The 24616-nt window shown below is 45.1% G+C and overlaps 1 protein-coding gene across 7 annotated transcripts in view; it reads right to left on the bottom strand.

Annotated features, from left to right (window-relative positions):
* Positions 1-24616, bottom strand: part of agap1 (ArfGAP with GTPase domain, ankyrin repeat and PH domain 1) — a 959457-nt gene that overhangs the window by 258861 nt on the left and 675980 nt on the right. For all 7 annotated transcript variants that reach the window (XM_038787582.1, XM_038787583.1, XM_038787584.1 and 4 more), the window contains one exon: positions 5369-5530. In XM_038787582.1, coding sequence (XP_038643510.1) covers positions 5369-5530 — 162 coding nt within the window. The remainder of the gene's footprint in view (positions 1-5368; positions 5531-24616) is intronic.

Below are 24616 nucleotides of genomic sequence, written 5' to 3'. Positions count from 1 at the left end.
GGCCCTTTTTTCTCTAATATGACTCCAGGGACCCAACTGGAGCCAGCTCTGAAATTCCGTACGTATACTTTGTCACCAGTCTTAAACATTCTCTCAGATCTTACGGCATTATGATTTCTTTTTTGATTTTCCTGTTGGGCCTCTACCCTCCTTGCCAAATTCGGAAATTACAAGCGTAACCTGGTGCGAAGCCATCATTCTACCAATAGTTCCCCCGGGGCAACTCCTGCTGTGGTATGGGGAGTGGTTCTGTGATCAAATAAGAATCGTGCCGACTGGGTTTCTATAGATGCTTCTTAATACCATTTTTGAAGATCTGCACTGCTCGATCTGCCAAACCTTTTGATGACAGATGCTATGGTGGCATCCTAATGTGCTTGATGCCATTTGATTTCATGAAGGCCTAGAACTTTCCACTTGTGAAGGCCGTGCCATTGTCGGACACTAAGACTTCTGGCAAGCAGTGTATACGAAAACTCTGTCAAAGTTTCTCAATCATGACATGGGAAATCTTAGAGGCCATTTGATTTACCATCCATTTGGAATGCGCATCTAGCAAGACCAGGTTTGTAGAACCCAAGAAAGGCCCCGTAACGTCTACATGCACGCGCACCCATGGTCTGCCTGGCCATTCCCATGGGTGTAGGGAGGCCGAAGGAGGGTGTTTCTGGTTTTCCTGGCATAAGTCATATAGTTTTTCCATGTTGGCGATGTCCATGTCAAGCCCGGGTCAGCAAACGTAGCTCCTGACGAGTATCTTCATTCTGTAAACCCCCAGGGTGGCCGTTATGTAGCTGCATTAAAAGTGGGCGCGCCATGGGTGGAAATCAAGCACCCGGGATCCCCACAGGATTATACTGCCCTCAACACTAAGTTCTTCTAGCTTAGGGAGATATGGCTTCATGTCATCCGAGAGGTGTCATCTGATTTCGCTGCTCAAAATTATGTGTTTTAATTTTGATAATGACAGGTCCTTTTGTGCCCAAATCTTCATTTGCTTTCCGATAGTGGTAGGGTTTGTAAGCGGTAGGGTTTGTAAGAAATTTAAGGCCATCACGACCTCTTCGAACACAAGCCAAGGAGGTGGGTGGGCAGTGGGAGACTATTCGCAATCCAAGGCGGTGCTCTAAGGAATATGTGTAGGCTGCCAATAACAAGGCCCAATGTTGTAACTGGGAAAAAGCGACAGGAGGGATTGCCCCATCTTTTTTTAAAAATAGCGAAGAAAGGCTTCTGGTCTGTCATCATCACAAAATACCTACCATAAATATACTAGTGCTCTTTAAAAAACGCTAAATATGACTGCCAAGCCTTCTGAGTTCGTGAATTCGTGCCAAGAATTTGTGAGTAGTGCCGCTATGCATCCAAAAGATTCCTGAATGTGCTGCCTTTCCAATGACATGAGAGTACTGCCCCGATTCCATAAGGATGGCTGTTGCATTCCATTATGAACTCCTTGGGATCGTAATGAATCTATAAATTAGATGATAGGAGCTGCCGTTTTACCCTTTCAAAAGCCTCTTCTTTTGATGCCTCCCAAGACCATTTCTGGTACTTCTTCAATAGCAGATGTAATTGCGACAGCAAGGATGATGAGTTCAGGGTGAACTTCCCATAATAATTGATTAGTCCCAGGAAAGATTTCAATCCTGTAGCTTTGTGGAATTGGCGCTTCCCTAATGGCTTTGACTTTGTCTTCCAAGAGATGTCGGCCTTTTTTGTCCACCCGGTAGCCTAAATAGGTTTCTTCACTGGTCTGGAAAACACGCTTTTATCTTTTAAGATGTACCCCTGCTTTTGAAAATCGCTGCAAGACCTCACTTAGGTGCTCCTGCTCTATAGTCCCTGCAATCAAAATATTATGCAGGTACAGCATCACCTTGGGCAACACGTGGAGTATATTCACCATGACTGTCTGAAATATGGCGCATGCTAACGAGTCCCTGAAGGGTAGGCGAGTATACTGGTACAGGCACTTATGGGTGTAAATTGTGATGTAATTGTCTAGTTCCAGCTGGAGCAAGACTTGGCGCATGTCTAGTTTTGTGAAAGTCTGGCCACCTGCTAGTTTGGCATACAAATCCTCTATACGTGGCATGGGGTATCTGTCCAATTTTGAGACCCGGTTGACTGAGAGTTTATAATCCCCACAGAGGCAAACTGATTTATCGGGTTTGAGGATGGGAATAACGGGCGTGGCCCACTCCGCGAATTGCATGGGTTTTATTATCCCTAAACCCTCAAGACACCCAAGCTCAGTTTCTGCTTTCTCTAGCAGCGCTTATGGAACTGAAGTATTTTGGCATGGCTTCGGGTCGACATAGATTCTGGCTCTGACTCCTTTTAGTTTTCCAAGCCTCTCTTGGAAAACTTCAGGGCATTTACTGTAAAGTCCTCCAACACCTAATCAGAAAATTTCCAGCCAATCCAGTGATCCACTGGAGCCAATCTTTGCCCATAAGACTTGGTCCCTGTCCTCGCAATACGATGAGTGGTAGACAGGCTGACTGTTGTCTGTAGGTCACTGGGGTCATTGTGGTTCCATAATCCATAAAGGTTCCCCTGTGTTGGTGGCTAATCTAGTTCTGGTGTTCCCGAAACTCAAAGGTAGGATGCAAGTCTCGAGACGATTAAATGTGTGTTCTCCAATGATGGAGACAGGAGCCCCTTTGTCTACCTCCATTTCTAATGAATGATCGTTAGCGAGCAGCCTGATCAACCTGAGTTGTAATGATATGGTTTAATTGCATCGTCTTGTTGTCTGGAAGTGGGTATACTTTCATGGTATAAGTCTGTGCTGGCCTTGTCTTCTTACCGGGGTAATACGCATATTGTCGAGTCCAGCAGCAATGCCTGGCTTGTGTCCTTTTGCAGTGCTTACAATCCAATAGCTGGCACTTGCATTCCTCCGGAATTGTTTCTCTGGTACACTTGGGTTTATCACGTGATTTTCTCAACTACCAGGTAGACTCTGCATAGTTTTGGTTGGGCAATGGGCGACCCATAGGCACCTTCATCCAAGTTATGAGCTTCCTTGTGTGAGGCCCCTCCCTACAACTTAAGGACCAGACTGTCCGGCGCCCCTTATAGTTCTGGAACCCTTTTCTCTGTGTTATCCAGGGTCAGGGCTATCTCAATGGCCTTCTTCAAGCCGAGATTAGGCTCTGCCAGTAACTTGTTTTGAGTGATGACATTATTTATTCCACAAAGCAATCCCTGGCACAGCATCTCCGTCAGTGATGGAGCAAATTTGCAGTATTCCGCCAGTTTTCGCAACCTATTGAGAAATTCAGTGACGGGTTCCCTCAGGGTCCTACTTGCCGTAGTAGAACAGTATCTTCGGAGGATGATTGATGACTTTGGGTGATAGTAATTTTGCACTAGTTCTGCGAGCTCAAATGTTTTTACGTCAAGGGCCTCTGGGTAGATTAAGCGTTTTATTATGCTGAATGTTGGGGCCTCGAAAGCTGTCAGGACGATTACTTTCTGCTTCTGCTCACTCACAATGTTATTAGCCCGAAAGAAATAACGCATGCGCTCTGCATATTGGGCCCAGTCTTCCCCGTTAATAAAGTGAGGCTCGAGTTACCCAAAAAAGGCATTTTGCATTGTTAACGGGGAGCTATTTGTTTTACTTTTTCAGGGCTCAGCGGAGAACGCCCCGCCAAGGCTGCCTGAGGAGCTCTGCTCACCAGCGCAAGTCTCTCGACCCCACCCCCGACACAACCCCCAGACCCTCCCAATACCTCTGCAATCTCTGTTTTACTCCTCGCCACTGATGTAATAATTCTGCCAGGCTTCGTACAAACTCCAGTTTATTTGGAATACGGAAGAGCCACAGTATAAAATGCTTGTGTGCCACAATGGGCGGGATCCAGACTTCCATAGTTAAAGCGAGCTTAACTACTCACTTAATTATGCCTATACCAGATTTAACCAGCCCCCGGGATCTCCCAGTCTCGTCGAGGAGACCCCTGCCAGGCGCCTTTTAGCACTGGTCCACACAAATGGGGATCAGGAGGGTCTTCCAGGTGATCGGAACATTCCAAGTGGTTGGAATATGGGCAGGGTGGCACCTTGATACTGCTGATGCCACCCAGGCACTGACACTGCCAGCCTGGCCCCGAGCAGTGCCACCTGGTGCTATCAGGTGCCATTTGGCCTGGGCCAGGGTTCAGGCCCGGGGAGTGCCCGGTCCATATGAGGTGGTGTCCAGTGGGGTTGGAGGATCCCCCCCCCCCCCCCCCCCCCCCCCCCCCCAACAGGTGAGTTGAGGTATTGGGAGGGTCTGGGGGTTGTGTCGGGGGTGGGGTCGAGAGACTTGCGCTGGTGAGCAGAGCTCTCAGGCAGCCTTGGCTGGGCGTTCTCCGCTGAGCCCTGAAAAAATAAGAGTGCCATTTGATAGTGGGTCATTCCCGCCGCTACAAGTGCCGGGAAGGCCACTGCTATTCCTGCCCAGAAAGAGACTTTTTTTTTCCTGTTAGATCCCTTCCCCAGTCTGTAATAGTGAGGGAAATCAGGATTTTCTTGGCTCCTGGACCTCTGGGAAACGAACATTTTTAAATGCTCTCATTTACCAAATACTCTTTGCAAACCAGAAACTGAATAAATCGACACACGGTAATCCTATCCAACATTATCACTGGGTATCTCTCTGTGAACTGGCCAAAGCATCTGGAAAGAGAGGGAGAGAGTATTTTATTTAAACACTGTAAGATATGATCTGGAAGACTCTGCCTGAAAGGCGGTAGAAGCAGATTCAAGAGAAACTTTCAAAAGGGAATTGGATAACTATTTGAAGAGGGAAAATTTGGAGGACCATGAGGAAGGACTGGTTGGTGGGACTGACTGCGTAACACTTTCAGAGTTGTCACCGGCATGACAGGTTGAATGCCCGTTTCCTGTGCTTTATGATTCAATGTGATTAGAAAAATTGTTCTGCCGACAATAAATCTGAATCCAAATGCTGTGCTGTACTTCCCATTCTGACTCTTAGATTGTCCCCTGTCACTCGCTACTTGCAACACATCTCTAAGTCCTGCTGCTTCACATTGTGTTTACTTATAGTGCAAAACGGTCTCTTCAAACAGCAGTCAATTCTGGTAGGATAGAATTAATAATTGTGTCATGGAATGTCCATTTGAGCTGAAAAAACACAATGTTTCAGGCATGCTCACCATTACACTTCACAAATACAGTGAGTTATAAATCAAGCAGGCTTGGCAAATTAAAGCCACACACACAGCTTCAATACTGCATTTTATAACTGAATCCACCATCACAAAGGGCTGGCCATTAGGGTCAAGCCTCTTTCACCATTCCAGACAATCAGGTGTAAATCTTTTGCAAGACAGATTATGTCACTTACCACTGCTGATGCCAGAGTTAGCAATTACTGTGGCTTCACTCCACTGGTCAGCACTGGAGACAGAGTATGAGCGTTGGTGCATACCCTCGGGGCGGCTGTTGAAGGAGACCAGGCTGATTCCACTGGCCATTTGAGTTGCTGAGCCTGTAGGGGTCACATTACCTGAGGTTGGAAACAAGAGGTGCGGAGTCATTTAATTATTGAGAACATTCTCTGGCATAGTGTATGACATGCTCATATACTGTTATACTATCTCATATACTAATTTACCGTCTCACATACTGTTACACCATCTCATATACGGTTACACCATCTCATATACGGTTACACCATCTCATATACGGTTACACCATCTCATGTACGGTTACACCATCTCATGTACGGTTACACCATCTCATGTACTATTACACCATCGCAAGTACTGTTACACTATCTCATGTACTGTTTTGTTACACCATCTCAAGTCCTGTTTGGTTACACCATCACATGCACTGTAACATCATCTCATGTACTGTTATACCATCTCATGTACTGTTATACCATCTCATGTACTGTTATACCATCTCATGTACTGTTATACCATCTCATGTACAATTACACCATTTCATGTACTGTAACACCACCTCATGTACTGTTGCACCATCACATGTATAGTTACACCATCACATGTATAGTTACACCATCGCATGTATAGTTACACCATCGCATGTATAGTTACACCATCGCATGTATAGTTACACCATCTCATGTACGGTTACACCATCTCATGTACGGTTACACCATCTCATGTACGGTTACACCATCCCATGTACGGTTACACCATCTCATGTACGGTTACATCATCTCACGTATGGTTACACCATCTCATGTACTGTTACACCATCTCATGTACGGTTAGACCATCTCATGTACTGTTACACCATCTCATGTACAATTACACCATCTCATGTACTGTTGCACCATCTCAAGTGCTGCTGGTTACACCACCTCATGTACTGTTTGGTTACACCATCTCATGTACTGTAACACCACCTCATGTACTGTTGCACCATCACATGTATAGTTACATCATCTCATGTACAATTACACCATCTCATGTACAATTACACCATCTCATGTACAATTACACCATCTCATGTACGGTTACACCATCTCATGTACGGTTACACTAACTCACGTATGGTTACACCATATTATCTATTGTTACACCATTTCATGTACTGTTACACCATTTCATGTACAATTACACAATCTCATGTACTGTTACACCATCTCATGTACTGTTCACCATCTCATGTACTGTTTGGTTAAACCATCTCATGTACTGTTGCACCATCACATGTACTTTTACACCATCTCATGTACAATTACACCACCTCATGTAGTTACGCCATCTGATGTATTGTTACACCATCTCAGATACTGTTACACTATTTCATGTACCGTTACACCATTCTGTTACCAGCACATCACTATCCAACATCAACAATATGGTCAGTATGGGAGTGAACAGAACAACAGAAAGGCTCAGCATTCACCCTGTATAAACTACAGTTCATCCAGCACTCTGTTGCCCTGATCCTAACTCACACCAAATCCCATTCAGTCATTACCCTTATGGTCACTGACTTACATTGGCTCCTAGATCCAAACATTCTCAACTTTTGCCTGAAATCCTTCCAATATTTCCATCCTCCTCCAGGCAGAGACCTCTGTAGTCTTCTGTACTCTGTACCACTTCTGACCTCTTGCATGTCTCCATTTTTAATCATTGGTTACTTGGTCTTCAGCTGTCAAGGCCTAAAGCTCTGGAATTCCCTCCTTAAACATCTCTTGCCTCCTTTAAGATGGTCCGCAAAACATAACAAAACCTTTGAACATCTTTCCTCAGGTATCCTTATGTGGCTCAATATTGTTTCTGTGAACGGGACATTTCGTGTGAATGTGAGGGGCATTTTAGTTTATTAAAGGCACTATATAAATTCAAGTTACTGTTTTTGTATGCTTATATGTTACAATAAAGGGAAGGGGAGGGGAGGGAAGGGGTAGGGTAAGGGGGAGAGAAGGTAGAGAGAAGGGGGCAGAGATGGGGGAAAGAAGGAGGCAGAGAAGGGGGAGAGAAGGGGGCAGAGAAGGGGGCAGAGAAGGGGACAGGGAAGGGGACAGGGAAGGGGACAGAGGTGGGGGAGAGAGAAGGGGGAGAGGAGGAAGGAGAGGGGGAGAAAGCGGGGAGGGGGAGAAATGGGGGAAAAATGGGAGAGGAGAGAAGGGATAGAGAGCGAGGTGAGAGAAAGAGAGAGATGGAGAGAGAAAGGAGAGAGGGGGGAAGGAGAGGGAGAGGGGGGAAGGAGAGGGGGGAAGGAGAGGGAGAGAGGGGCAGGAGAGAGCAGTGAGAGAGGGGAGATTAGGGAGAGTGAGAAGGAGGGAGACTGGGAAGAGAGAGAGAAATCAAAGTGCACAGTATTTTAGCTATTGGAGAAATTATTTTCCGTCCCGATACAAGATCAGCAGCCAGGGAAGGTAGAGTGCTACGCATTGTCACCATGGATGCAATCACAGCCGCATCTGATCTCCCTGGAAAGAGAACCTGCAGAACAGTGTGGTTGCTGATGGTCTTGTGATTCGCAGAGAGGCAGAGAGAATATACAGCAGGCAGACAGTCAGGGGAGTGGCCCATGTATGTAGTTGTACTGACCGGGTTAGGTGGATAGGCTAGCCAGCTTCTCGTTATTAAATGTTTTGATGTGCAAGATTGCAATTACTCAGGCTTCTCGAACGTGATTGAAATGCTACATTCCTGGACTTACCATTGGCCTTGCACTGAAACATTTCCACAAAGCACAGAATTACCTGTTTTTGGCTTGGTGGAATGGAGATCCACAGTGCCCTGAATCACACCAGTCTCAATCCAAACAGCAGCAGCAGACTGGAAATCTTAATTTACTTGAACGTCACAAAGGAAAGTTCCCTTTTGCCTAACTTTGCTACGGACCTCCCCTCGGTCCAGCACACAAAGAGAACACTCTGCTATTCCCCATGTCTAACAACACCATAAATATATTCAGAAATAATGTTCAATCACAATGTTGAGACCTATACCCTGCTGAGAGATTCTCTCTCCAACCCACAATGTGATATCAGGGGTCCAAAGCAGTCTTGTTTTGTTTTCAATCTACCTTTTTAAGGCATTTTGTTTTGGTGCAAGTGTTATGTAAAGACTGCAATATTTCACTGTTGTGAATTTTCAAGCAGTCGGCATCCACCATCCTGAGAGTTGGCAGGGAATGCATTCCCACCGACTCCGACAGGCCGACTGCCATTTTATACTCAATTGAGCATTGATTAGTAGCAGATCGGACTTCTGCTTGCCCGTGGACAGCAGCCCCATCTTGGAGAGCTGTCAGCCAATCTGACTGGCCAACAGCTCTCGAGACCCTCCAAGCACAACGGCCAGGTATTTCAGAGCGTGTTGGTGAGCCTAAGGCCTGGGACTGCACTTCAGGCAAGTGCCAGGAGTACTGTTGGTAACTCGATGCAAGAGGCCTGCACATTTGAGGCGCTGCCATCCCCCAACCCCATCCCAAGATCGAGATTGTCAACTATTTCTATTTGGCACCCTGATGCATCTGGCACCCGCCAACCTACAAATTGACGCTGGTGGGAAAATGCCCTTTAAGTGGCCACTTAAGGGTCTTAATAGGGGCATGGCAGGCTGCCCGACTGAAGACCTGTCTGCCCTGCCATGAAATTGCATCTGGGTTGGGTGGGATACTGGAGGGAACCCTGAACGTGCAATTTTAATCTCCCCCCGCCGCCTCAGAACCTCCTGTGTGTGTGGGGGAGGGATCTAAAATTCTGGCCATGCCTATCGCTTAAAAAAATGTAAAATCAAACAACCCTCTCAGGGATCTTTTACTTAAGGAGTTTTGGATTTCACAGAAACTTACAACACCAAAGGCCATTCAGTCTATTGCATCTGTGCTGGTTCTCTGAAAGAGGGCTACCCAATTAGTTCCCGTTCCTTGCTCTTCCCCCATAGCCCTGAAAATGTTTTCTGTTCAAGTTTATAATCAATTCCCTCTCGGAAATTACTAATGAATTTGCAACCTTGTTCCCCTGTTCTTTTTCTAATTGTCATTAAAGCTGTGTCCTCTAGTCACCAACCATCCTGCTGGTGGAAGCAATTTGTCCAAGTGTACACTTTGGTGCTTCATCCTCCATCAGATTGTGAATCCTGAGCAGAAGTGTTGAATGGAGAATCCACCTTATGTTTGACATATGTTCCTATAACGCATTTTGGGAAGGTTTTATTGTGATAAGGACATTATATAAATGCACTCTTTGTTGTAAAGGAAAAACTGGGTTGAAAACAAATGAATTTCACACCTTCTGTATCGTTATACAGAAAATGTATAAAAAAGCATAATCGCCTCCTCCCAATCTAAACTGGTGGATGGTACCTTTAATACTCTCCTACTCTATTTGGTCCTCCAACAACTGAGCTGAGGGCTGGAATGGGTTAATTGACAGCAGGCGGCTAATGATGTGCCGACCCATTCGCATCATCTACAATTGGTACCTACACAGGGGAGCACTCTGCTGTTTGCAAATGGATTTTAATTTGCAGTAGACCAAGAGCATGCATGTACAGTGACTAACTACTACCCCCCCCCCCCCAAAAAAAAACCCCTTTGGGAGTGGCAGGAGGGACGCAAGACTCTCGCAAGAGAGAACCATGCTCACAACTGCCAAATACATCATTTATCAGTCTCTTACTCTCCTGGTTTTGATCAGCTGTATTACAGCCAGATTCCAGTTATTTCCAGATTTATTTTTAGACTGGATTGTCAGCGCTTATTTTGTGGTCAGAACAATCAGACACCTGGCATTAAACACCACTATCTCATTAACTCATTAACCAAAATTACACAGCTCACTGGGTTAATAAATGGCTTGGTGCAACACTAAGCTATACCTGGTTCAACCTGTGATGTGTGGGCGTTGGCTGGGGAGCACTACTGTTAGACTCAATGAACCCGGATTAGGATTCCAGTAATCCCTGTTAGAAAATGTTCACGTCATTTTCATCGGAGGATAACAGCGCCCTCAGCTGTGCTCAATGCTTCGCCACTCGCAGCGCATTAGTCTGGCTAGGCTCAAACAAGAAGCATAGGCCAGTTAACCAGCTATCAGGAAGTCAAGTGGTATCCATAAAATCACACTTCAGCATGAGTCAGGACATTTGGGAGCGGTGGGGGCTAAGACAAGATGAATGCTTAAAAGGACAACACAAACTTGAGCATTAATGGAAAAAATGTGGTTTTGGCAAATTGGTGGCTTTACAATGCAAGTAGATACTGCTCTGAAAAGGCCAAGGGAAGCATGAGGAGAAACCTGAAATAAATTTTTAAAGTAATTAAAGGGGAGACATAGAGAGGATGTTTGAACTGGGACACCAAAACCAAAATATAAGATAGATAGAAATATGAGAATAATAAATCCAATTGGAAGTTCAGAAGAAACTTCTTTATGCAGAGCGTGGTTAGAATGTGATCCTGACTGCCACATAAACTGGTGGCGGCAAATGGTATAGATACATTTAATAGGAAGCTGGAAAAGCAAATGAGGGAGAAAGGGATAGAAGGAAATGCTGACAGGGTGAAATGAAGTAAAATGAGTGGATGCTTGTGTGAAGCTTAAACATTAGCATTGACTAACAAAGTGTGGCCTGTTTGTGTCCTTTATAAACTGTATACTATAGAGAATATTGGTTTTCTAGCTAGAGGCATAGATTTTACAACCAAGGATCTTTGTACTCGTCCTAGCCAGTACGTGTATACTAGCTAGGGTACTTCATTGTGGGAGGACTATAAAAGCACTGGAAAAAATACAGCAGACAATCATATAATTGTTACTTTGGACAAGGGATAACTGGTCTGAATATTTGGAGTAGTAAGGTTTTATTTGGTATAATGGGTAACGTTAAGGGGTTATGGGATGCGCTTGTGGCTGGAAAGGCCAGCAATTACTGCCCATCCCTAATTGCCCTTTAAATTGAGTGGCTGACTCTGCCATTTCAGAGGGCCAGTTAAGCGTCAACCACATAGCTGTGATCTGGAATCATTGGAGGCCAGACCAGGTAAGGATGGCAGATTTCCTCCCCAAAAGACATTCGTGAACCATTAATGATAGTTGTCACAGTTACCAATACTGAGAGTAGCTTTTATATTCCAAATTTATTAACTAAATTTAAATTTCACCAGCTGCTGTGGTGGGATTTGAACCCATGTCCTCAGAATATTAGCCTCGGCCTTTGGAATATTAGCCCAGTTACATTACCACAATACCATCACCCCATAAATGGTAGCAGATCTTTTCCAGCACATCAGTGAGAAGATAATGAGCCGCAAAAGTTTTGAACAATCACTAAAGTATTATAGGAGAACAAAATGTCTTTGGAATGAGGGTGGTTAGTGTGTGGAACACGCTGGGGCAAATAAGTCCCATAATTCTTCTGAAACGGAATGGGATAGTTGCTTGGAGAAGAGAAAGCTGGGGTCTGAGTAATGGTGATCATGAAATTAGCATTGATTGGCGTAAAACCACATCATCAATGTCCCTTCAGGGACGGAAATCTCTCATCCTTCCCTGGTCTGGCCTACATGTGACTCCAGACCCATTGCAATGTGGCTGACTCTTAACTGCCCTCAGAAATGGCATGGCAATCCACTCAATTGGGAGAGCAATTAGGGATTGGGAACAAATGCTAGTGATGCCCAAAAAAATAAAATATAATAAAGAATTTTTGGAGCATTAGAAGCAATTGATTGGAAGATTTATTTATTTTTTATAAGTTTAGATTACCCAATTATTTATTTTTTTCTAATTGAGGGGCAATTTAGCGTGGCCAATCCACCTACTCCACGCATCTTAGGGTTGTGGGGGTGAGACCCATGGAAACACATGGAGAATGTGCAAACTCCACGCGGACAGTAAATTTGGAAGATTTATGATAACAGAAATGAATTTGCCAGCAGGTGGATGGGCAGTGATCTATGAGGATGTAGGAAAATCAAGGGCCTCAAAGCATAACAGTGATGCTATTGCTTCATCTGCAGAAGGAGCCAGCCTGTTATCCATTCAAATATACTAGCATATTATGTTCTTCGTTCTCTACTCTTGTAGGGGCAGCACGGTGGGTAGCACTGTTGCTTCACAGCTACAGGGTCCCTTGTTCAATTCCCAGCTTGGGTCACTGTCTGTGCGGACTCTACACGTTCTCCCAGTGTCTGCGTGGGCTTCTTCCAGGTGCTCCAGTTTCCTCCCACAAGTCCTGAAAGACGTGCTGCCAGGTGAATTGAACATTTTTTTTTCTTAAATTTAGAGTGCCCAATCATTTTTTCCAATTAAGGGGCAATTTAGCGTGTCCAATCCACCTACCCTGCACATCTTTTGGGTTGTGGGGGCAAAACCCAAGCAAACACAGGGAGAATGTGCAAACTTAACACGGACAGTGACCCAGAGCCGGGATTGAACCTGGGACCTCAGCGCCCTGAGGTGGCAGTGCTATCCACTGTGCCACCATGCTGCCCTATGAATTGGACATTCTAAATTCTCCCTCAGTATACCTGAACAGGCGCCGGAATGTGGCGACTCGGGGCTTTTCACAGTAACTTCATTGCAGTGTTAATCTAAGCCATTTGTGACAATAAAGATTATTATTATTATGACTTATGGGAAACAGAGCTTATTGGATTTGGGTCACAGACTCTGATCCACCAGGAATTGACAAAGACTTCATTGGCCAAAGCTAATAGGCAATTTTGCCAGTTCATCGTGAAGTACTGCTCTGAGATGACATATCAGCTTTTCTCTCGCAGTAGTTGGATGCATGAGAAAAAGGCCACATTTCCCATTGAATGAACAGAAGAGGAGTCTTCCCAGTTGTGATATGCGGCCACTGCGTCATGTCGCCATGATGCCAAAAGGAGCCGTCAGCTCCAAACTACGTCCCTGTGTACTGTCAAAGCAGCATTGGTGTTTCTTTGCATGCTGCAGTATGATATAGTCTCATCAGCAAAGGGCCACCTTCTATAATGGAGCTCCTATACCGTAAATACAGTACTAAATTCCATGTGCCACAGAATAGTGTTACTGCTGCTGCAAGAAGACCCAAGCAATTTGCCTGGGTAAGATCCAGCACTATCACGCCAGGTAGAATTTAAATACAATAATGCTGGCATCATTGACTGACTCCCCAGTGTTGGGAGAGTCCATCAATAACCGTCTCCCCAACAGCAGGACAATGGGAGAAATAAGACACAGAGGGGACAGAGGGAAGAAACAACAGAGACAGAGAAACAGCAGGGAGGCAATGAGAACGAGGAGCAGTAAGCAATAATGTACTCAAGCCTTGGACTGTTGTATTTTCTATGTTCACACAAGTGAGACTAACCAATAAAAACAACTGATTCCATGTTTGCTCTTGATATGTTCCTGTTTCTGTGTATTTAGGGCAAAAAAGGACAAATTCCACAGGAGGTGGTGGGAAAAACAGTTGTAATAAGAGGAAAAGGCTGCCGTGATATGAAGGCACTGTCAGGATTCAAAGGACAGTTACTTACTCAATGCCACCTCTTCAGCTAGCTAAATGGAAGAGACACTTTTTGTGAATAATGTTTCCAGCCGTCAGCCAGAATCTCTATAAAACTGGCTCCGGAGCAAGGACTGAACAATGCCTTGCCTGGGAGTCACATCATATTCGTCTTGTTATCTGGCATGACCCTCAAACCGCCTGATCACCTCCACCCTCTTTCTAGTCCAGCATTTCAGTCAGCTGTTGGAACCGGGCTTCATCTGCCAGCAGCTGGTTTATGGTGCTTATCGGTCCGTTATAATGAAATGGCCATTAACTCACTCTAAAGGTCAGAGTGCAACGCGTACATGACTGACACCACACTCAAACACCACTAAAGAAACGCGAGACCCTTCACTCCCCCGAGACAATTTGTTATGACATTCGTGCCTGCTTTATTCACAATAATTAAAAGATACCCTGACATCTTGATCAACGAATGCCAAAATACTTGTAGCCAGATTTTGCAGTAAATTATCTCGAGGTGGAATATAACCTCTTTTCACAAGTATATAAACCTGTATTTGCATTCAAATAAAATTACTTTAGGGCAGTGAAAAATCTCTATTATACATTTATAATATATATATATCTTTATCTGGAGTACAGTGACTATTCTAATAAAATAAACACCCATTATTTCTCATCATAGAATTGCCTGTTTCACTTACAGGGCTGTTCCATTCATTTTATTTCTTGTAAAACCTTTTTTTTCCTGGTCAAGCAGTATGAAAACACATAGCGAGATCAGGGCAGCATAACACAAAATCTATGTCCACATGTCAGTGAGACTGAAAATCTGGAGCTAGGGTACTTAACCTCAAAGGGAACAGGCATAGCCAGAAAAAAAAAACATGACATAAATCTATATATTTCTATTTACATAGGATTTGCCACCAGTGCATTAAGGCAGCTTTGTCAGCGTTTTCTTTCTGATGCAACACTCATACCCACAATCATTCTCAGATTATAACACCAAGGAACCGGCAATGATTTGCATTCAAGGCGCTGGAGTGCAGTGTTCACTGCAAACATTCTCAAAGCAGTAGCCCAGAAATTACTGGATTCATACTGCATATGTTTAGTATGACACAGCATGAGTTGTGAATTGCCACAAATTGTCGGCGGATTCATGTCTCTCTACCTGCAGCCTTGTAAAAACGACCTCAAATTCACGGGTTTTGAGAAATTGATGCAAGAGCAATTAAATACATGGCAGAAAGTTAGGGCAAGTAAGTATTCCCATAAGGATCCCTCTAAAGGTGGGTTTTATTCTCCTGCATTACCACTGGAGGGGAGATGGTGGCCCAGTGGCATGATGCTGGACTAGCAATCCAGAGGTGCAGACAAATGCCCTGGGGAACGCAGGTATAAATCCCACCATACCTGCTGCTGGAATTTAAATTTGAATAATTAATAATAAAAAGCTGGAATTGAAAAGCTAGGCTCAGTAATGGTGACTGTGAAACTATCATCGATTGTCGTAAAAAAACATCCAGTATACTACTGTCCTTTGAGGAAAGAAATCTGCTGTCTTTACCTTGTCTGGGCTATAGGTAGATTGGCCATGATCAATGTGTGGGGTTAGGGTTGGGGATAGGGTCTCGATAGGGTGCTCTTTCGGGGGTCGCTGCAGGTGGGTGAATGCCCTCTTTCTGTATTATAGGGATTCTATGGAATTCTAATACAATCCTTTGTTATGTGACTCCGGATCCACAGTAACATGTCCTTGACTTTTAATTGTCCTCTGCAATGACCAGCAAGCCACTCAGTTCGAAGGCAATTAGGGATGGCAACAAATGCTGGCCTTGTCAGTGATACCCATAGCACATGAAAGAATAACTTCTCTGGCCCAGAAACTGTGGAGTTTCATTCGCACTGTGGGAAATTGTTAAATTATAGTTAAATTGTTGCTGCTTACATCATTAAATCAACTTTTTTATCTTTCTTTTCCGTCTCCTTTTGCCTCTCTTAATCTATTCTTTCGCACTCTTCATTTTGTTTCTCTCTTTGTACTTGATTTAACTTAATTCAACTAAGTCCCATCTTTGTTGTTCTTGTTTCTTTCTCCACCATTAAATCTTATTGGTAGACAGGCTGTTATCCCCACCATTTACTAAGGTCCCAGATGCCACATCACTCTCCCCGTGCTGTTATCACCTTGCACTCCCAACAAGTTACTGCACAAAACATTGTCTCTGAAGGGCGAAGAAGAAAAAGTCTAACCAACATGGATACCGCAAAAATGCCTGTCCTAGAAAAATATGGGCAGACCACATGAAAGACAGAACCTGGAACATTGCAATACAAAAATCAATAGGGTTCATTATAGATGGTGGGATTAAATAGCTCTATTGCTCACTATCCTATCTCACCTCGATTTATGAAAATAAATAAATATTTTACAAGCTACAATATTAAGTATAACGGATATAACTATCCTGATAATCCAGGAGTATGAAACCTGTTAGTGTCTTGTAACATAACCCAAAGATGACCTATTACTTGGACGTGGAGGCACATCTCAACACTTTTTTAAAATTTAAATTTTTCCAATTAAGGGGCAATTTAGCATGACCAATTCGCCTACGCTGCACATCTTTGGGTTGTGGGGGTGAGACCCACGCAGACTTGGGGAGAATGTGCAACTCCACATGGACAGTGACCCAGGGCTGGGATATAACTCTTGTCCTCGGTGCCATGAGGCAGCACTGCTAACCACTGTGCCATCATACCGCCCCGGCACATTTCAAACCAAAGGATCAGACAAAATTATTCAGAAATCTGAGATTAACAGATACAAGGTCCAGGGACAGAGAAATGCGTCCTACATGAACAAACAGCAAGGTGCTGCACAATTAAGCACAGGCTGCTCGGGATATATAGATTTATCATTTCCCCTCACAGTGCTGGTTCGCATTCTGATGCGGTTTCTGCGCTCTATACTGTGAATGAGCTGCACTAACAGCAAGGGGGTGTAAACTTAGGGGAAGACATGGTTCTGGCAAGACGAGCTACATTGAAGGAAAGAGGGCTAATGATAATCTTTATTGTCACAAGTAGGCTTACATTAACACTGCAATGGAGTTACTGTGAAAATCCCCTAGTCGCCACATTCTGGTGCCTGTTCAGGTACACAGAGGGAGAATTCAGAATGTCCAAATCACCTAACAAGCACGTCTTTCGGGACTTGTGGGAGGAAACCCACGCAGACACGGGGAGAGCGTGCAGATTCTGCACAGACAGTGACCCAAGCCAGGAATCGAACCCGACTCCCTGGCGCTGTGAAGCAACAGTGCTACCCGCTGTGCTACCATGCCATCCATTTTAGTCATGATGTGGAGATGCCGGCGTTGGACTGGGGTGAGCACAGTAAGAAGTCTTACAACACCAGGTTAAAGTCCAACAGGTTTGTTTCAAACACGAGCTTTCGGAGCACGGCTCCTTCTTCACCTGAAGAAGGAGCCGTGCTCCGAAAACTCGTGTTTGAAACAAACCTGTTGGACTTTAACCTGGTGTTTTAAGACTTCTTACTGTGCTCATCCATTTTAGTGACAAGTAACAAGGCAGATTTGATGCTGAGAAAACTGACTGCCTCATGATCAATGAACACTCCCCAATACAATTCAGTACAGATGAGATCTTTTTTTTAAATCACATTCAATTATGTTGGTGGGATCAAAGGGCGGGGTCTCATTGGCAATGTCGGGCAGTGACAGCAAAATAATACAAGCTCATGATCTGAAGATATAGTGCGTCACAATGCTGTTATAACAGAAACAATAGAATTTTCTAGCTGCCCATTACCAAATATTAGATATAATACATCTATAACGCTGGAAAATCAGGAATAGCTTAGCAAGTTCTGAGATACAGAAACGTTTCAAAAATGTTTGATCAGAATTAAAGACTTGTAAACTCATTCTCAATAAGCAAAAATAATGCTGTTTCTTTCAACTCTCTTCTGTCATGGACTAGCAGGCCAATCAATTTAAACCTCTTCTGGACAGGTGACCTTTCAATGAACTTGTTGAAAATGTCTCCATGTTTTTTCTGTTTGTGGTTTAGAACCTCCCAATTTTAATCCCAATGTCATTTTTCAAACAGATTAATGCAGGTTAATGATCTCTGGGTTTGTGTGTGTGGGGAAGACCCCGTGGGTTAGGAGGGTTTTTCTGGAGCGGGGGCGAGGGGGGCCTGGTGCTGCCAAACATGGTGAACAACTACTGGGCGGCGAATATCACTATGGTAGGAAATGGGTCATGGAGGCGGCATCGTGTAAGGGAACACATTTGAGGGCTTTGTTGTCAGCGTCTCTGCCGTTCTCATCGGCCCAGTGGTGGTGTCGGCCCTGAGGGTGTGGGTTAGTGGAGGCAGCATTTGGTTTGCACCGGGGGGGGGGGGGGGGGGGGGTTGTTGGATGGAAGGTTTTGGGGGGGTTGTTGGATGGAAGGTTTTGGGGAGGGGGGGGGTGTTGGATGGAAGGTTTTGGGGGGGGGGGGTGTTGGATGGAAGGTTTTGGGGAGTGGCGGCAAGCATGGATCAAGCAATTTGGTGATCTGTTCATAGGGGGCAAATTTGCAAGGTTGGAGGACCTGGGGGAAGAGTATAAACTGCCCAGGGGGAATGGTTTTATATACCTGCATGTCTGGGATGTTGTAATGAGAGAGGTGCCGTGCTTTCTTGGGCTACTTCCCCTGGGGTTGCAAGATGAGGTGCTGTTGTGGGACAAGATAGGGGAGGGAAGGTGTCCAATATTTACAAGGAGTTGATGGATTGGGAGGACACAAAATGCAAGGGGTCAGCAAGGGGGAGGACGGGGAAAGCGGGATGTGAGATGGGTACGGTATTAGGGAGAGCGGCGGGGGAAGAGTGGGTGTTGGTCGTTTGTAACAATGCTTGTTTGTTCTGCTTTTGTTTGTTTCTATGAAAATGCCTTGAATAAAATAATTATATGAAAAAAATGTCTCCTTGTTTCCAACTCAATCATTCTTGCCGAGTGTTATTGGTGGAATGTTGGCAAGAGAGATTAAGAAGCACAGTTCGAAAGCCTCAAATAAATCACCCACTAAATGACACAAGGAGCATCGAAGGGTATCTCAGCAAGATCCAGCACTTGGTGCCGTTATGCCAGAGGTATCAAGTTATGTTAAGGGGTGAGTGGTTGGCACGGAGTATAAGGCAGATCTGCATAATAGATCTGTTTAAAATTTCACATGTCAGCTAGCAATCAAAAGCATTGATGTAGTTGAGAGGGGTGCAATCGCACCTCTTGAGTTAGAAAGTTGTGGATTAAAATCCCACTTCAGAGACTTGTTAATCTAGGCTGCCACTCCTGTGCAGATTTGTTGGGAGTGCTGCACTGTTGGAGGTGCCGTCTTTCAGACGAGACCTTAGAAATATAGAAAATAGAAGCAGGAGTAGGCCATTTGGCCCTCCGAGCCTGCTCTGCCATTCATTATGATCACGCCTGATCAAGTTCAATACTCTTATTCTCAAACATTCTTTGATCCCTTTAGCCCCAAGAGTTCTATCTAATTACTTCTTGAAATTACAATTGGCCTCAACTACTTTCTGTGGTAGCGAATTCACTTTATACCTCTCCGTCAAACAAAACATCCCATGGAACAATTCTAGAGAAGAACAGGAGTTTTCTCCTTTGCCCTGGTTAATATTTATCTCTCAACCAATATCACCAAAATAGATTATCTGGTCATTATGTCATTGTCGTTTGTGGGATGTTACAAAGCACAAATTGGCTGCCATGTTTCCTGCCTTCTAACAGTACTTCATTGGTCTCGAAGATTCTATTTCAGGAGACTTCTGGTGGCAACATGTAGGGGGGCACATGCTGGGTAACTCCTGCCAGTGAGCTTTTTGCCCTTTTCACCTGATTTTTGGGGGAGAATTTGTACACAAACTTTCTCCAATTGAGATTTGGTTGTTAAAGGATGTCCAAGAACGGACACGGCATGGTAGTTAGCACTGTTGCTTCACAGCGCCAGGGTCCCAGGTTCAATTCCCGGCTTGGGTCACTGTCTGTGTGGAGTTTGCACTTTCTCCCCATGTCTGCGTGGGTTTCCTCCACGTGCTCCAGTTCCTCCCACAGTCCAAAGATGTGTGGATTGGCCACGCTAAATTGCCCTGTCGTGTCCAAATGTTAGGTGGGCTTGCTGGGTTACGCGGATAGGGTGGAGGTATGGTCTCAGGTAGAGTGCTCTTTCAGGGGCCGGTGTAGACTCGATTGGTCAAATGGCCTCTTTTGCACAGTAAATTCTGATTCTATGAAGATCCAAAGAATATTGGAAAGAAAGGCCCGCCGGCAGTGTCGAGCACAGGGCGGAAGATGGCGGGGCAAGCTCGCCGGGTGGGGCTGCTCCTAAAAGCTGTTGGGCCAGGGGTCAACGCCATCTTCCCCCTTCGAGCGAGGTAGGGCTCACCGGTTGTTCCGGCTGAAACCACGGGCAAATGAGGCACCAACAGCTGTGATACTCTGTTTTCACAGCTACCAGATGAAGAAAAAGGTGCTGAGATGGGCCAAACAGAATTGAGGGGTGAGGTGGGAAGGCAGTGGTATTCGAATATACGAAGATCACGACCCAGCTGGCGAGAATGCACGTAGCCTTTATCAGGGCGGAGGCAGCATTTAATAACAGTGGAGTGGGTTTTGGAGTGCTCTACCCAACAAAGCAGTGGGTCAGACATAACCCCAGGGATCACTTTTTTGAGAGAGCGGAAGAGGCAGAGGCGTTCGTGAAGGCTGAAGGCTTTGGACGGTACTGAGAATGGTAGGAGTGGGACTTTGCTATTGTTGTGAGGATGGGTATGTTTGGAAATATTGTGGTAATAGGGGAAGTATTTTCTTTTGTTTATTTTTTCTGGTGCTCTTTGTTCTCTCCGTACATAGTTATTGTCAATTGAAAGTATGTTTGGGTGATTTTTCTTTTTCCTTTGCTTGAGGTTGCATGAGGGCATATGGAAGTGTAGAGGGAATGAGCAGTTGTTGGAGTGGAGTAGGGAGCGGGGGAGTTTTGATCCTTTGAGGTGGATGGGTGGGAGTGGAGGGTTTGTTTTTTCCTTTGTTGTCCATTTGGGGAAGGGGACTCTGGCAGGTGGCCTCCCTTGCTAGCAAACTACAGCTCGCCAGTGAATGAGAGTGAGGTAGGGGGAGGGCTGTGGCATGCTGAACCTGTTTTGGGGTACCTAGGAGGTGTGGGGAGAGCGGAGAAAGGTACTGTTTCAAGAAGAAATGGTCGGGGGATTTCTAGCAAAGGAGGAGTGGTGGGATAGTTGGCAGGACAATCCTGATTAACAAAAGAGTCCAGTTTCAGATGGAGACGGTGGTGGCTGATCATGTGGGTAGATATGTGGATCATTCCAAGCTGAAGTCGCTGACCACTTCATTGAGTGTGTGTGTGTTGGGGGGGGGGGGGGGGGGAGGGGGGGGGGTCCTGACAGCATTTATGAAAATATGGGGGAGCGGATGCGTAGTGGTTTTTGCACCCTGAGGCCAGGGAATTCTTCTTTTCACCAGTGCAAAAGTCTAACTCGCAGATTGACTTCTTTATAATGGGAAAATCTCTGTTGCTGGGGGCAAAGAGAACTTCCCAGTGTCAATGGCTGGCCTGGAATTTAGATGTGGGGCTGTCAGCAGACCTGGGGTTTTGTGTGAAGTTAGCAAGGGTGATTGACAAATACGTAGAGTTTACTAAGAATGGGGAGGGGTCTTGCCTTCGGTGTTGTGGGAGCCTTGAAGGTGATGGTGAGAGGAGAGATAATTTCATGTACGGTGCAGGTTGATAGGAAGGCAAGGAAGGAATACCAAGGACTGGCGGGTGAAATATTGGAGGTAGGTGGTAAGTATCTGGAGGACGTGCCGAGTGCTCATCCAGGTACTTTTTAAAGGATGAGAGGTAACATGCCTCTACTACCTTCCCAAGCAGTGCATTCCATACCGTCACCACACTCTGGGTAAAAATGGTTTTCCTCAAATCCCCCCTAAACCTCCTGCCTCTGACCTTGAACTTGTGTCCAGGGTAGCACGGTGGCACAATGGTTATCACTGCTGCCTCATGCGTTGAGGTCCCAGGTTCGATCCCGGCCCTGCGCCCTGTCCATGTGGAGTTTGCATATTCTCCCCGTATTTGCATGGGTTTCGCCCCCACAGCCCAAAGATGTGCAGGGTAGGTGGACTGGGCATGCTAAATTGCCCCTTAAATTGGAAAAAATTAATTGGGTACTCTAAATTTATTTAAAAAAGAACTTGTGTCCCCTCATAACTGACTCTTCAACTAAGGGGAACAGCTGCTCCCTATCCACCCTTACCATGACCCTCATAATCTTGTACACCTCGATCAGGTCACCCCACAGTCTTCTCTGATCCAGCGAAAACAACCTAAGCCTACCCAACCTCTCTTCATAAGTTAAATGTTCCATCCCTGGCAACATCCTGGTGAATTGTCTCTGCACCACCTCCAGTGCAATCCCATCCTTCCTATAATGTGGAGACCAGAACTGCACACAGTACTCCAGCTGTGGCCTCACCAAATTTCTATACAACTCCAACATGACCTCCTTGCTTCTGTAATCTATGCCTCAATTGATAAAGGCAAGTGTCCCATATGCCTTTTTCACCACCCCATCAACCTGCCCTTCTGCCTTCAGAGATCTATGAACTAACACACCAAGGGTTGTTTGTTCCTCGGAACTTTCCAATGTCATGCCCCTCATTGAATACTTCCTTGTCACATTACTTCTTCCAAAGTGTATCACCTCACACATTTCAGGATTAAATTCCATCTGTCACTTTTCTGCCCATTTGACCATCCCGTCTACATCTTTTTGTCACCCAAGACACTCAACCTCACTGTTAACCACCCGGCCAATCTTTGAGCCATCCACACCCCCTACGCTCTACATAGTCATCAATGTCATTTATATAAATGACAAACAACAGGAAACCCAGCGCAGAAATCTGTGGTACGCCACTGGACATTGGCTTCCAGTCACTGAAGCAGCCATCTGTTATCACCCTCTGTCTCCCATAGCTAAGCCAATTTTGAATCCACCTTATCAAGTTACCCTGTATCCCTGAGCTTTTGCTTTCTTAATGAGAGTCCCATGTCGGACCTTGTCAAAGGCTTTGCTGAAATCCATGTAAACGACATCAACTACACTACCCTCACCTACACATGTGGTCACTTCAATCAAATTTGTTAGGCATGACCTCCCTCTAACAAAGCCATGCTGACTATCCCTGATCAAACCTTGCCTTGCCAAGTTGAGAGAGATTCTCTTCTTCATAATTTTCTCCAACAGATTCAATACCACTGACGTGAGACTCGCTGGTCTGTAGTTTCCTGGCTTACCTCCACAACCTTTCTTAAATAATGGGAACACATTAGCTGTTTGCCAGTCCTCTGGCACCTCCCCCGTGGCCAGAGGGGAATTAAATATTTGGCTTCTCCCTCGCTTCCCACAGCATCCTGGGACACAATTCATCCAGACATGGAGATCTGTCCACTTTTAAGCCCGCCAACATCTCCAATACCGTGTCACTCCCTATGACAATTTGCTCAAGTACCTCATTCTCTCTCTCCGAGTTCTACATCTACCTCCTCATTCTCTTGGGTGAAGACAGATATGAAGTATTCATTCAACACCCTACCAATGTCCTCCGGCTCCACCCACAGAATATCCCCTTGGTCCTGAATGGGCCCAACTCTTTCCCTGGTTATCCTCTTCCCATTGGTATACTTAGAGAATATCTTGGGATTTCCCCTACTTTTACCAGCTAGAGCTTTCTCATAACCCCTCTTTGCTCTCCTAATTGGTTTCTTCAACACCATCTTGCACTTTCTGTACTCCACTATTGCCTCCGTCAATTTGTGCCCCTTGTACTTGCTAAAAGCCTCTTTTCCTTCTCATCGTATCCTGGATGTCTCTGGTCACCCATGGTTCTCTGGGCTTGTTACTCCTTCCTATTACCCAAGAGGGAGCATGTTGGACCCGTACTCTCCATATTTCCTTTTTGAACGCTCCCCACTGCTCTTCTGTAGATTTTTCCACAAGTAACTCTTTCCAGTCTACTTTGGCCACACCCTGCCTTATTTTACTAAAATCCACTCTTCCCCAATCCACAACCTTTCTTTACAACTTGTCCATTTATTTTTCCACAACAAACTTTAATTGTACCATGATGTGGTCTCTATCACCAAAATGCTCCCCCACCAACACATCAACCTCCTGTCCGACTTCATTACCAGAATTAGGTACAGCACTGCACCGTCCCTTGTTGGACCCAAAAATATTGAACTAAAACGTTCTCCTGTATACATTTTAAGGCCTCCAATCCATTGGCCACTTAACACAGTGATTATCCCAATTAATGTTGGGAATGTTGAAACCACCTAATATAATTTCCCTAATATAATTATTATTTTACACACCTAGCAGAGGGTACTGCATCCCTGAGGGGATTAAGGCTAAATGGGAGGAGGAGTTGGGGGTGGAATTGGGAGAGGGGTTGTGGTGTGAAAGCCCTGCGAAGGGTGAACAGCAGTTCATCATGCGCAAAACTTGGGCTTAAACAGTTAAAGGTGGCATACCGGTCT

Source organism: Scyliorhinus canicula, chromosome 2 (genome assembly GCF_902713615.1).
Source record: "Scyliorhinus canicula chromosome 2, sScyCan1.1, whole genome shotgun sequence".
Lineage (NCBI taxonomy): Eukaryota > Metazoa > Chordata > Chondrichthyes > Carcharhiniformes > Scyliorhinidae > Scyliorhinus > Scyliorhinus canicula.
This window is presented reverse-complemented; position numbering and strand designations above follow the sequence as displayed.